The 14,155-nt window shown below is 39.8% G+C and overlaps 2 protein-coding genes across 3 annotated transcripts; one reads left to right on the forward strand and one right to left on the reverse strand.

Moving 5' to 3' along the window:
* Positions 1–148: 148 nt before the first annotated feature.
* Positions 149–12,184, forward strand: LOC111563486 (transmembrane protein 244-like). Of its 2 annotated transcripts, XM_035944600.2 has the most exons (8): positions 149–307; positions 1,707–2,039; positions 2,309–2,394; positions 5,199–5,272; positions 5,351–5,476; positions 5,564–5,608; positions 6,597–7,843; positions 7,915–12,184. In XM_035944600.2, exons 2-7 carry the CDS (start codon positions 2,007–2,009, stop codon positions 6,689–6,691), a joined length of 459 nt encoding a protein of 152 aa, XP_035800493.1. In that variant the 5' UTR covers positions 149–307; positions 1,707–2,006; the 3' UTR covers positions 6,692–7,843; positions 7,915–12,184. The 2 variants fall into 2 exon arrangements, with proteins under 2 accessions (XP_035800493.1, XP_054869495.1); XM_055013520.1 differs by having other exon boundaries at positions 273–2,039; positions 6,597–7,838.
* Positions 7,025–12,899, reverse strand: sgk2b (serum/glucocorticoid regulated kinase 2b). The gene is made up of 12 exons (XM_023262566.3): positions 12,673–12,899; positions 12,342–12,417; positions 12,179–12,248; positions 12,062–12,087; positions 10,865–10,922; positions 10,695–10,778; positions 9,630–9,761; positions 9,438–9,550; positions 7,905–8,124; positions 7,664–7,819; positions 7,498–7,587; positions 7,025–7,417 (listed from the first exon to the last, which is right to left on the reverse strand). The coding sequence occupies exons 1-12, from the start codon at positions 12,737–12,739 to the stop codon at positions 7,256–7,258; spliced, it is 1,254 nt and encodes a 417-aa protein (XP_023118334.1). The 5' UTR covers positions 12,740–12,899; the 3' UTR covers positions 7,025–7,255.
* Positions 12,900–14,155: the final 1,256 nt, after the last annotated feature.

The following is a 14,155-nucleotide window of genomic DNA, read 5'->3' on the forward strand; positions in this document are numbered from 1 at the left end:
AGCACAAGTCGATGATCTGTTAGTACACACCGCTGCTAACTGCAGGATTAAATACTCAGGCCTGTAAAATTACCCCAAGTGACATTTTGGACCAAAACGACCCGAATACGTTGAAACAAAGGAGCCTGGACTAGTTTTCGCGTTGAACACATCTGTTGTTCATGTTGACTTTACCCTGCTCAAACTGGAACCACATGTAACACGCTAAAATAACACAAAATGGCTTTATTTTGGCTCCAATTCAACATTGCTCATTATACAGTGCGCCATCACGCGTTCACGGCACCTCCAGGCTCCTGGACGCATGGTAATTATCCATTTAATTCAATATGACATCATGCATTTCGTATCTGCGGGCCTTCACATTGATTTGAAGTATTTGCTTGGTGCAAATAGTCGTGTTTAACCCAAACATCTACAGTTAACCTGCAGTAATCAATCCCTCCTGTTCTCAGTTTGGTTTCGCGTGGACGTATATGTGTTTTATAAGCACTCCTTACCGCAGCTGATGCGCTAAAACATCATCTGTACGGTTATATTTTGGCTGGAATTCCAACAGTTTCCAGCATCCAGTGTGCCACGACGTGTTCATGGCACTTCTGGGCTCCTGAACGCAATGTACCAACCCATTTAACTCAACTTGAGATCATTCATTTCTTTGTGTGTGAGCCTTTAGGTTGATTAGAAGTGTTTGTTTCGGTTTCAATAATCATGCTCGACCACATTATCTGCATCTAACCGTTAAATAGGCAGCTCAGACCTGCGCATAACCACTTCTAATGCGTTAAAATGACACCTATATGGTCACATTTTGGCTGAAGCTCAACATTATTCAACGTACAGTGCGCCATGACGCGTTCACGGCACCTCTAGGCTGCAGGACCGATTGTAATAATCCATTTAATTCATAATGAGAGGGTGTGTTCAGTGTCAGGGGGGCATTAGGTTGAATCTAAATGTTTGTTGGGTGCAAACACTCAGGTCAAACCTAATTATCAGCAGTATTCAGTCCTGTCAGTTCTCAGATTGGCACGCAATCACAACTTATCCGCTAAAATAACACCGAAATATTCATATTCTGTCTGAAATTCAACATCCAGTGCACCATGACGCGTTCATTGCCCTTCTAGGCTGCTATACACATGACAATTGCCCATTTAATTCAAGTTTAGATCATTATTTTCTTTATTTGAGGGGTCTTGAGTTTGATTAAATTATCTGTTGCGTGTAAATACTCTCAAATTATCAGCATCTACTCTGCAGGATGGACTCCTCTCAGTCTGCAGTATCGTTAAATAGGCTGTTAATGTGGATAATCTGTTGGTACACACCCCTGCTAACCATAGGATTAAATGCTCAGGCCTGTAAAAAGACCCCAAGTGGCATTTTGGATCATAAAATTACACCGAACACTGAAGCTTGGGTTGTTTTTTTGTTTTTTGTTTTTTGTTTTTTTTTTTTTGGCTCTTAAACGCATCTGCAGCTCAGACCAGCACCTGGTTTGACTGTGGCCTCGTGTAACCTGAACGCAGCAGCTGTTCTAATTCAACATTATTCAACATACAGTGACAGCACGCATGATAATAATTGGTTTATTTCGACGTGCGATGATGCGTTCACAGGCTGATTGGAAGTATTTGTTTGGTGCAACAAATGCTCCCGCAGTGTTCAACCCTCCAACATTTCTCGGTTATTTCTCCTCCTAGTGTGCAGATGTATGGGGCTGTTTTCCTGAAATCAGACACAAGGATCTCTTTGATAGCGGATCATAACTTGATATTTGCGGACAAAACGGTGCAGGCCCGTCAGAAGAGCGTTTTGCAGCCAACAAAGGCCGCCCTGATCGGGGATGAAATGAGTTCAGCTGGAGAAAGCGGCGGCGGCGCAGCTCCGTGTCGTGAGTTTGTCGCTAGATGGCAGGAGGAGCCCAGTTTGCGGGGGATTAGCGGGGTCGTGCAGCCTCCTGCAGCAGCACTGGGAATAAAACATCCAGAGCAAACCATGAGATGGCATTCAAAGGCGCAGCGGTGGACTCGAAGGTAAGAAAAATGTGCCACGATTTATCTGCCAGAGTGTTTATTGTGAGCCAGTGTGGGTGAACAGAGGGGGAAAGATGTGCGACATAAGATGATTTTAAAGAATGCGTTTGATATGAGGCAGAGGTAACGCACTGTTCCTCACTTATTATAATCCAGCAGCAGCAGATAAAGTCCGTCTGCTCACCTGCAGCGCGCATCTCCTCCTCTGCAGCCTGAAACGCTGCAGCTCAACACATATTTCTGACATTTATTCTGCCTCCGTCCCTCAGACTGTGCTCTTCAACCTGCTGCTGTGTCTGCTCATATTCTATTCTCTTTTCTACATGATCGCCAGCGTTTGCTTCGGTGCGTTCAGGTGAGTGTCCCTCACACGCATGCGCACTGCCACATGAAAGCAGGGGTTCCATAACCACCAAGTATAGGTGTAGATTTCAATATTTAGAGTACATAAAAGATATATTTTTTTAACTGCTCCAACCTAAAACTCCAAATTATTCTTCAAAGCTGCATATTTTGTATGTGTCTTTAATCTAGAGGAAGGAACACATACAGAATTTAGTCAATTTTTGGGGAGCTGGATCATCACAAGAAATGTTTTAATAATTAGAATGATAAATTTAAGACGGGATGGTGCATGTGTGACTGTTGTGGAAGTTCAGCGAGGTCCAGAGAGGATGAGGAGGCAGACACAGGGAGACACACTGAAGATGACTTAGGTTTACTGATATCAGGAGAAGTGACACCGACAGAGCAGCAGTAAATGCAAGCAATGCCAGCATCATTTCTGAGGATTCTCTCTGATTTTTGAGTATACAGCAGGTCCTCGGTTTACGATGTCCTCGACCTATAGCGTTTCGTGGTTACGTCGCCATCTGTCATAAATTTATTAAGAAAGTCTTGTTCCATCTTTCTGACGTATGCCGTTTGCAACGTTAAAGCAAATTTTGCGCGGACGAATATGTCGTCACATGGCAGTTTTATGTCTTAGATACAGTATGTTAGTTCCAAGTCACGGTGAAAATCGCGTTATGTCGCACTGCCATAGGAATAGAATTCCGACTTAAGTCGAGGACCCTCTGTATAATGTAGTTGGGGAGAGGACAGATTTACATCAACATCAGTACAAAATTAAAAATAAACAAGAAATATCTGTAAATAATGTTTATATTGTACAGATTCCTCCAAATGTGGACATTCAGATATATATATTCAAAGAAAATGATATTTTGCAGATTTTCCCACGAGTACAAACACTGATATAAGAGATTGTAGATTAGATTGTGTATATATTGCACTAATTCTTGTGTATGTAGCGCAGATCAATGTTCTACAGTGTTTTTTGGATATAGAAAATATTCATAATGCACAGGTTTGAATGTTTTGATGTTGCACCAGAGGGAAAAATGTCATTTTTTCATGTCTGATCTACTAGGAGCAGTACTGGTTGTCAAAAAAACAGTACCTATAAAAAGTATTCACCCACTTTGGAACGTTTCTCCTTTTATTGCCTTTCAGCGTTCAGTCGTAGTCGATTTAATTTGGCTTTTCTGACAGGAATTTATAAGAAAAGAATTTTTCATGTCAAATTATGAACCGATTTCTACAAAGTAATGTCGATGAATTAAAAATATCAAACAAGATAAGTGGTTGCATAAGTGTTCAACCCCTTCAAGTCAGTGTTTAGTAGATGCTGCAGTTACAGCACTGAGCCTGTGTTGGTCTCAGTCAGCCTGAACATCTGGACGCTGCAATTTTCCAACATTCTTCTTTGTAAAACTGCAGGTTTCACAGGGATCATGACTGAGTGACCCTTTACAAGCACAGACACAAATTCTCAGTTGGATTCAGGTCTGGGTTGTGACTCGGCCTCCAGGACTTTCACCTTGTTGTCTCTAAACCATTTCTGTGTTACTTTGGCTCATTATCTTGAAGGACAACAAATCTTCTCCCAAGACTCAGTTCTCTTCAGACTGCATCAGGATGTCCTCCAGGATTTCTCTAGACTTTGCTGTGTTCATTTTACCCTCTACCTTTACAAGCCTTCCAGGACCTGCTGCTGAGAAGCATTTTCACATCATGATGCTGCCACCACCATGCTTCACACATGATGCTGCCACCACCATGCTTCACACATGATGCTGCCACCACCATGCTTCACATTTTGATGCTGCCACCACCATGCTTCACATCATGATGCTACCACCACCATGCTTCACATCATGATGCTACCACCACCATGCTTCACACCATGATGCTGCCACCACCATGCTTCACATCATGGTGCTGCCACCACCATGCTTTACATCATGATGCTGCCACCACCATGCTTCACATCATGATGCTACCACCACCATGCTTCACATCATGATGCTACCACCACCATGCTTCACACCATGATGCTGCCACCACCATGCTTCACACCATGATGCTGCCACCACCATGCTTCACACCATGATGCTGCCACCACCATGCTTTACATAATGATGCTGCCACCACCATGCTTCACATCATGATGCTGCCACCACCATGCTTTACATCATGATGATGCCACCACCATGCTTCACATCATGATGCTTAGATTTTGTATTTCTAATTATTTGAATTTACCTTGTAGAAATCTGTTTTCACTTGGATGTGAGGGAGGCTTTTCATGGTAATTTTTTTGTCAAGAAAAGCCAGATTAAATGGATAACAATTCAATGTTGAAAAGCAATAAAAGGGGAAAACTTCCAAGGAGGCGAATACTTTTGATGGACACTACAAACCTGCGCCCATGACCATAAGTCTCCGATAATAGTGTCAAAGGATTGAATACAAGCAGAATAATATGATTTCATAGTAAGCAACCATGCCCAAGGTTAGCTGCATGTCAGTAGATTTAAATTAGCAAATTAGTTTTTCGAATTTTGGAAAATACCCAACAAAAACACAATGACAGTTGAAATGCTAAGCTTTACAATGCATATTCTAATCTGGCCTTGATTCCATTTTTGCTACAGAGTTTGACTTAAAACAGCTCAGAGGAGACAGATTTAGTAAGTGTTGACTTTACTTTACTCACATCCTTTAGTTTATGTATCGAGACTCCATGTACTTGAATCCAGGGAGATAATAAAAGAGAAACAGTTCCACTAACGTTGGTCTTTTTTTCCCATTTAGGCTGGAGAACTTTGACGGACTGATTCCGTTCGACTTCAAGACCGAACCTGCAGAATCCAACTCCAAATACTTGGGTGAGCACAGTTAATGCACCCAACGTGATCAGCCGAGAGTGTGAACTTTGTACAGTAATAATGTGTTCTCTATCTCAGTGAACCTCCTGTCCTTGGAGCTCACCTACTTTTGCAGCGGCCTTTTGTTCGCCGCTGTGGTGAGGAGGCGGGTTTGGGACTACGCCCTCACCGTCACACTCCTGCATGTAATCATCACCAGCCTCGGTGAGGAGAAACCCAAACGGCAACATCTGCCCACGTTTAAAACGCAATACATTATTTGTAACGGCGTCTATTGGTTTCATGTTGCAGTGATGTTGGAGTTTCCCGTGGTGTGGCAGTGGTGGCTGGCTTTAGGTAAGAAAAACACAACCGGAAGCTGACAGTTTGGCCTGGAATTATTCATAATTATGTAATATTTTGATTTCTAGGCCATTTTTAATCAAGCAACAGGTTTCTTTTTGCTGGAAATGACATAAAAAAACTGACTAGAGATCTACTGCATCAGCTGTTCTCAGTTTATAGTGTATTAGAATGCTGTAGAACAGGAATGTCAAACTCATTTTAGTTCAGCAGCGACTTACAGCCCAATTTGATCTTATGTGGGCCTCAAGCATAATAACCTATAAATAATGACACCTCCAAGTATTTCCATTTGTTTTAGTGCAAAAAAAGTACAAGTACATTCCCAAAATGTTCACATTTAATGAACTAGCGTCTTAAAAAACATTATGAACAACCCGAAATTTCTTAAGAAAAATAAATGCCTGATGTGTGGTTGATGAATGAATGAATTTTGACATCCTTTTTTAGCAAAATTTGTAATAAAAAAAACATAGAAATAGTTCAATTTGATCACAGACATCCCTATCACAATGTCTTCCTCTCTTTTGTCATTTATTTGTAATACATTTAGGTGCTTCTATGTTGTTTTTTAATACATTTTTACTAAAATTATCACGTCCAAATCATAAAATGCTACATTACAGGTTTTTTTTTCTGGATGTAAATGACATAAAGAAGTAACAAAATACAGTAAGACAGTGTGTTAGAGATGTTAATGATGACATTTAACATTTATTTATGTTTTTATCAATAATACCCAGTGATGATGTCTCAAATTTTTGAGGAAAAAGCAGCTTTTCTATCATTTGAAATGGTCCTTGTGTGTTCTAATATACTACACACTGAGAACAGCTGCTGCAGTAGTTCTCAAGTCAGTTGTTTATATAATTTCCAGCCAGAAAAAAACCTGTGGTTCAATAAATATCCAGTACAAATAAAAATTTTCAGCTTAATGTAACTTAGTGACCTCAGTTCTTTTTACATTTCCTTTGTCTTGTAGGCAGCGGCTTGTTTCTGATGATTTGCAACGGTCAGCTGATCGCCTACTTCACGTGTCAGAGCGAGCAGAGCTACGCCTCCTTCAGCATCTACTGATGGACAAACCGCTTCATAAACAGCCTTGTGAAGTGAGGAGGAAAGGATCGGACCAGATGCTCTCCTCCCCGAGATGTGCATTAAGGTCCTCCACAGCGATGGGCTCTTTGTTCGCCTCTAAAACAAGACGTAAGGTCCAACCAGTGTTTAAAGGTGGCCAATGCACTGCTGTTTTCATTTAATTCCATGCTGTATTCTGCTTGCACAGTGACTCTATGCAGCATTGGCGAAGTATTTACAGTACCTTCGTAAGCTGTGAATGTAATAGAAAAAAGGGATTTTTGCAATATTGTTGTATATTTGGAAATGTAAAGTGTTAAAAAACAAAACTGCTCCAGATTTAAGTTTTATTGTTCTATTAAAACAGTGAGGATTCATGAAATAGTGACCAGCCTATTCCATATTATAAACTCGCGATGCTAAAAACAAGCTAAAAATATCGTTTAACAAGCGATGAATCATGCAGCAGAGCAAGAATCTTTTGCTCAAGTGCTTAAAAATAGATTTCCATTAAATAATTTATGACATATAAAATAAATATTTGAAGAAACACACTCCCAGCTGTTATGAAACTGGATCTCTGGCTACGAACTCCGCCGGGTTCATGAAGGAGAATCCAGGGAAGGCCTCGCTGGCTCCGACCGCCTGGTACCGCTCGTCCACGGAGGCTGGTACTGGTAGTATCGTGAACTCTGGGTCGATGTAGCTCACATCACAAGGACCAGACTGCAGGGAAAACAAGCACAAACTCAGGTGAACTGTGTCTGGATTTAAAAAAAAAACACTTCTCTGGTTTCATTTCCTACCAGTTTCGGGATGAACGGAGGTTTAACTTTCTTTGCCAGGAGGTCGTCCCAGTTGGTGGAGGCAAAGAAAGGATGTTCCTGCAGCTCCGCCTGGAAGCACAGCAACATTAACTCTGGTGTTTATGTGTTTTAATCGCTCTTTCTGTCTTTTTTTGGAGGCACTTACGACGTCACGACTCTGCCCTAAGCGTTTGGAGACGTCTCTCTCCAACAATCCCTCCAACAGAGCGCCGGCAGCTCCGGAAATCCTGCTGTGGAGCTGCAGAGGAGCATGGAGGATGTTCTCAAACATCTCCGCTTTGCTTCGGCTGTAAAACGGAGGCTGAGGAGGAGAGAATGGGGTGAGGTGAGGTGAGGAGGAAGGTGAGATGATGAGAAACGAGACAGACAACTTCACCGACACTCACTATTCCGCAGATCATCTCGTACAGCACCATGCCGAGGCTCCACCAGTCCACCGTCGGGCTGTACGGTTGGCCCTGCAGAACCTCAGGAGCCAGATACTCTGGAGTCCCACAGAAGGTGTGCATGATCCCACCGACCGCCACTCCTTCCTTACACAGACCGAAGTCAGTCAGCATCACGTGGCCTTCGTGGTCCAGCAGGATGTTCTCCGGCTTCAGGTCTCTGCACAGAAACACAGCTTCAGCCTACTGAGTCCAGATGTAGACTTCAGGTAGAAGTCTGACATTATCTCAGTAGTTGGTGAGATTTTTTTAAAGGGAAGTGCATCTGCATCAGAACTGAAAAATAACTTTAACCCTTTAACCCTTGTGTCGTCCTGCAGGCCAAAATTGACCCGTTTTAAAGTTTGAAAATGTGGAAAAAAATATATTTTCACAGTGAAACTTCTGATGTCCACATTTTCAACATTTTTGGGAAATCTTTGAACATTTTTTGGTGGAAAAAAGAAATGTTAAAAATGTTTCTTAAGAACATTCACAAAAAAATCAACCAAAATCCAGCGAATTTCGCTGGATTTTGGTTAATAAATATAAAAATATTAAAAGTTTTACTGATATATATGGAATCACTTTAGATATTTTTAGGATTTTTTTGGAAGATTTTTACTCAATTTTTGAAAATATTTACAAGAATTTTATTGCCAAATTTGGGGAATTTTTTAAAAATAAAACTTCCAAGGGAAACTTTTAAGGAATTATTTGAATTTTCTTCCTGAGGGTTTTGCAAATTTTCAGAAATTTGGAGAATTTTTTTGCTGAAGTTTTGGATTTTTTTTTCAGACAAGGAAACAATATTTTTTGGTGCCCGTAAATGAGGACAACAGGAGGGTTAAAAAAAAAAAACTATCCAAGAACCCTTAAATCAGACTAAATGATGTTGTATCGGATAGACTTCTCTTGTAGATTATTCATGGAAAATTAGAGCTCAATTTTCCATTTTGTATGGAGCAGCAAAAAGTAGCGGATCTGTTTAACTTAGTTTGCTTTAATTCACATTAGATTTCCTACCATACATGCATATTTTGCAGTGTCGAAGCTCAAATTATACATTGTGCAGCCCTGTTTATATTTCAGGGACACAGTTGCTGCATCCTGGGCTGAACACCGCCTCAGATGATAGCAAAAAAAGCCCAACCATTTCTCCACTATAGCAGAATGTTAACTAGGGTGCAGTCAGAGCGTTCTCCAGCACTGTGAAGATTCCTGCAAAACTCTTAAAGTAACTGCCCTGTGTGTGTTTCGTGGGAGTTTGTTTCGGTTTCCTCTGGTTCCACGTCTTTATTTTTTAATGCGATGTTGGAGGAGACGGCGGATGTCAGTGGAAACATTTCATCGGGATCTCTCTGCGTGAATGAATTAAACATGTGGAACACTTTAAATCAAACATGGACAAAGAAAGTGAGTGAGCGGTGAAGAACCCAGCGGAGTGGCCGTGCAGCGAGCTGTTTAAATCAGTGTACGTGGGCGTATGAGCACCTGTAGACGATGTTCAGAGCGTGGAGGTAACCCAGAGCTGCAGCCATCTCTGCAGCGTAGAAAGCAGCTCGAGCTTCTGGAAACCAAATTTCCCTCTGCAGGTGGTAGAAGAGCTGAAGGAGAAGAGGCAAAGGGTCACATACGGATTCTGTTCATGGATATTTGTATTTAAATATCACATAATCCACACACCTCGCCTCCGTTGACGTAGTCCAGGACGAAGTAAAGCGTGTTCTGTGTCTGGAAAGAGAAGTGGAGTCCAACCAGGAATGGATGCTGAAGACCTTTTAGTAGGACGCTTCTCTCCACCATCACATGCTTCTGCTGCACAAACACAACAGAAGCAGTCAGAACATACATAGACTGTAATAATTGCACTGTTTTAGCTGTAATTATTTGAGCAATTTATGCTTATTCTACAGATTTAGCAGTAAAATCATGGAAAAAAAGGTATTTATTTACATGTTTATATTAAAAAAATCAGGCCAAATTGCAACATTTGAGTGAAAAATGACGCTTTTATTGAATTTAAATCAGCAAATAATGTCATTATTTTACAGATATCTACTGTTATTTGGATTGAAAAATTTCTCATATTTTTTTAAACAATTCTTATCTATTTTAAACTATTATAACATATTTTTCCAACTTTATTAAATTGTAGGTAACTAGAAAAATCATTGCAAAAAAGTATTAATTTGCATGTGAACTAACCAAAATTTTAAATAATGTCAAAATCAAAACCCTATATATTTTTTTGGTTTATATTGTTTTACTTTATTTAAATCCACTAAAATATCTACAGTAACTACTATTTATAAATCCTTGCTGTTGTTTTCACTGCTTTTTTTCTTCTTTAAACAGTTACAGAACATTACAGTATTGATTTCTATGTTAACCATACATTTTTTAAAAAGGAGCTAAATTTAAATCAATAAAACCTATTTTTATTCTAGAGATATTTGGTATTATGAGGGGGAAAAAAGTATTTTAAGGATTGATACATTATTTAAAAATGTTACTGTTATTTTACAGATTTAAAATTACAGATAATAACTAGTGAAATAATAATAATATTAATAAAAATGGGTCCAAGTCTGTATTTTTTGAAATAGGTATTTGCCCTTTTTTCAGAGTGTAACCATAAAATTACCCTATTTTACAGTAATACTCTAAAAATATTGTTGTTTTACAAATATTTGCTGTTATTTTCAGTGTATTTACATTGTTTTAAGATTGTTTTTTGACAGAACCAACCTCTTTCCTCTTGACGATCATCTTTTTCTTCAGCACTTTCACGGCGTAGTAACCTCCTTGTTTCCTGTGTTTTGCCAGCAGCACCTGGAAAAGTTGGAGTTTTTACATTTAACTTTAACCACACCAACAAACACAACAACTCACAACAATCAACAATAAAATCACCTCACCTTTCCAAAGCTTCCTGTGCCGATAACTTTGAGGTAGTCAAAGTCTGATGGTTTCATCCTGTTAACACAATGAAAGCACATTTTCAAACAAAAAAGTGCTGGACAACTTTTTAACAAAGGAAATAAGAAACTAGACAATCAGACTATCAAAGGAAATCAATGCAAAATGCTAAACTTTAAACAGCAACTTTGCTGTTAATGACAGAAAAGGTAAATATATATATATGAAGGACTGAAAAATGGTAAATAATTTTGCTTTTTTTAATTACAATCTTGTTTTACCCTTGGAGTTGAAGTCATTTTGGTCAAGTTTTGAGTTATCTTTAGTCATTTTACTCGACTTGAAGTCATTTTGAAAAGATTTTAAGCTGCTTTAGACAGATTTGAAATCATATTTGGAAAAATTCTAAGTAGTTTTGGACAAGTTTAATCATTTTAGCCACATTTTAGGTTGTTTTAGACAATTTTATGTTATTCTGGCTGCAACTCAAGTTGTTGGGGCAGATTTTCAAGTTGAAACTGAGACTTCTTACTATGACCATTATTAAGCTGTGCTTGAAGCTGTTGACTCTCAGAAACTTGTTTTCTGATTCTGTTGTAGCTTTGGGTCTTCCAGACCTTTTCCTGTCAGAATTTCCTCCAGTTTCTGAGCCTTTTAATGGTGAAGAAAACTACTCACTGACACCTTGACTTTCTTCAATTTCTCTGTAGGAAAGACCTACATGTTTAAGTGTTATGATGGTCTGTCTCTCTTCTGTTGTTAATTGCCTTTTCCTCACCATTTTTATAGCAACATACTACTTTCTGCAGTACAATACTGTTCTAATAATGCTCTGGAGGGTTCCAAAGTGTGTTCCAACACTACTTAAATGCAGACAGAGGGGGTTGGAAGTAATCAAGAAAGGTTGGGACACCAGTAGGATTTGGTAGAACCTACTTTCAACCTCCATTGCTGTAGAACAGCTTTAAGTTGTTAACCCATTTCTCGTTCCCTTCATTGTATAATTCTGAAATGTACATTATTTTTCAGTTTTGGGGAAGCTTACCTTTTTTTTAACCTCTGGCAGTTCACCATTTACCTTTGTACCATTTCCAGCAAATCACTGGACTTGAACTGCTTGAATTTCAAGAAAAAAACTGGAAAAATTGGGCAAACTTTTGAGCAGTAGTGTGCTTCTTTGGGTGGAAGTGACTTACTGTGATGTCTCTGTGTTCGCTGAGCTCTGAGGAAAGAGAAGATGGTCAGGAGGTCAGATCGAGTTTCATCTCCTGTCAGCACTCAGCACAGACTTTTTTTAAAATAAAAAATCTCACCAGAGACGCTTTCTCCTCCTTCTTTTTCCTCAGCTTGCTTTGGCGCCGCAGGATTTTCTGAGTGTTGAGGCTTCAAAAGCAGAACAGGAGAGTTTATTTGATTTTTTAAATTCAATTTTACTGTTTATTTTGTTTGAAAAGAAGTGACTTTTGCAAGACTCACTGCTGGCAGAGCTGCTGACTGGAGACGAGTTTGTGTAAGAAGTCGCTGAAGCCAGTTTTCTTCCCCTTGAGCAGAGCTGTAAGACAAGCAGGAGGTTAGTGGCTTACATAAGACATGAGCAGCTGTATTTACTCTAATGACTTTACTGAAGTTATGAAACTACTGGAGCCGTTTCTGGTGGTGAACAAGTGTCTTAACTTTCATTTTCACTGTTTTAAAGACACCAAACCTTGATAAATCATTCCAATTTTATATTTGCACCCCTCAGTGGTCAATTTATTCCCATATTAGGCAACAGATTTAAACTTTAACCTTATATTTCTGTCCTTACCTGAGAGAAATGACACGAGTCCCCTCATTTTTGCGTAAGTAATCGGCTCCTCTTGAGTCCCGGTCATCTGGATGAACTGGTTTTTGTGGAATAAATCCCAGTAAGAGAGCACAGGCAGCCGTCCACAGCACTGGTCTGAACCTCCACTGTCCTGCAGCTCACTTAAAGGCAGCAGTAGCACCGGCAATGCTGCGTTCAAGTGCCCTCAGAGATGTCAGATATTAGGCAGAGAATGCGGGTGCTGACTAACCCTGGCAGCCTTGATTCATTTCTCCAAGTCAGCAACTGATACAGTATCTGGGACAGTCGCTCCTACTGCCGGGTTATAGATAGAATCGGTGTTATAATAAGTCAGGCGAAGTGATGTAAGTGGATTTCTGTGAAACGTTTTATTGCAGTTAAACAAGTACGTCCAGTTAAGCCCCAAAATTTTTCATCCTCATGGCAAATTTTGATTTTGTAGTGAATTTTTTATTGACTAAAAGGCTGGAAATGACAGCAAGACATTATGTTAGAGACATTAATGATGAATTCTAGCATTTTTTAATGTTTTTAATAAACAATTATTCAGTCCAACAGTTATTCTAGTGTCTAACAGTCTTTCTTTATGTCTCCACTGAGATTTTGTTCCTCTTTGTGTTGATTTGCAGCTCTTTGAAGTTGAAGGCTTCCTTTTAAGAATGCAAATTTTGAATCATTTTCTTAACAGATAATCAGCAGCATCATCAATCAATAATCAATAACACATACTAGTCCCTGTTCTCATACTACTGTGATAGTTAATGAACATGTTACATTTGTCACTGAAATAAAAGAACATTGTCCTTGCTGATCTCAGGTTGTTTTATATACAAGATCTCTGGTTGGGAGTCGTTAAGCATCACAGAAGTCTTTGTCATGGTGGCCAGTTCCTCGCTAAAACCCCCACAATGCTCTAGTTAACAAAGATCTGTCCAAGTGACCACTTCCTCCTGTATTATCAGTTAATCATTGACATCCCTACTTCCTCTCCATCACTCTGCTCTTCAGTTCCTCCACAGATTCTGGATGGATTCAGGTCTGGACTCTGGCTGGGACACTCCAACATCTTCTCATTGTTTTCTCTTCACCATTTCTTCACCACGTCGGCTCCATGTTTCACATCATTGTCTTGTTGGAAGCTCCAATGATGCCCAAGGAGCAGTTTTTCTGCAGACTTCCTGATGTTCTCCTCCACAATCTCAATGTTTCCTTTTTTCTCATGATGCCGTTTCCTTCAGACATGACTTGTAACTGAGCAGTAAGTGAGTAGAGAAGTGCTGCAGGTCCAGCTGAGCTTTAGTGTGTCTGTCTTGGAGAAGTGGAGTCCTCCTTGGTCTGATCCATGGAGACCAGCCTTGTTCTTGTTCTGATGGAGTGTCTGATGGACATGTTGCTACCAGAACTGCTCACATTCATCAGGATGCTCTTGGTGCTGATTAGGCTGATATAAGTCACTTTTTTA

Source organism: Amphiprion ocellaris, chromosome 9 (assembly GCF_022539595.1).
Source record: "Amphiprion ocellaris isolate individual 3 ecotype Okinawa chromosome 9, ASM2253959v1, whole genome shotgun sequence".
Lineage (NCBI taxonomy): Eukaryota > Metazoa > Chordata > Actinopteri > Pomacentridae > Amphiprion > Amphiprion ocellaris.

Coding starts and splice junctions, on each gene's coding strand:
- LOC111563486 (XM_035944600.2), top strand. CDS start 2,007: ATGGCATTCAAAGGCGCAGCGGTGGACTCGAAG. Junction 2,395..5,198: donor GTTTGCTTCGGTGCGTTCAG/GTGAGTGTCCCT, acceptor TTTCCCATTTAG/GCTGGAGAACTTTGACGGAC. Junction 5,609..6,596: donor GCAGTGGTGGCTGGCTTTAG/GTAAGAAAAACA, acceptor TTTGTCTTGTAG/GCAGCGGCTTGTTTCTGATG.
- sgk2b (XM_023262566.3), bottom strand. CDS start 12,739: ATGACCGGGACTCAAGAGGAGCCGATTACTTACGCAAAAATGAGGGGA. Junction 12,249..12,341: donor AGTCAGCAGCTCTGCCAGCA/GTGAGTCTTGCA, acceptor CTGCTTTTGAAG/CCTCAACACTCAGAAAATCC. Junction 10,923..12,061: donor GCGAACACAGAGACATCACA/GTAAGTCACTTC, acceptor TTGTGTTAACAG/GATGAAACCATCAGACTTTG.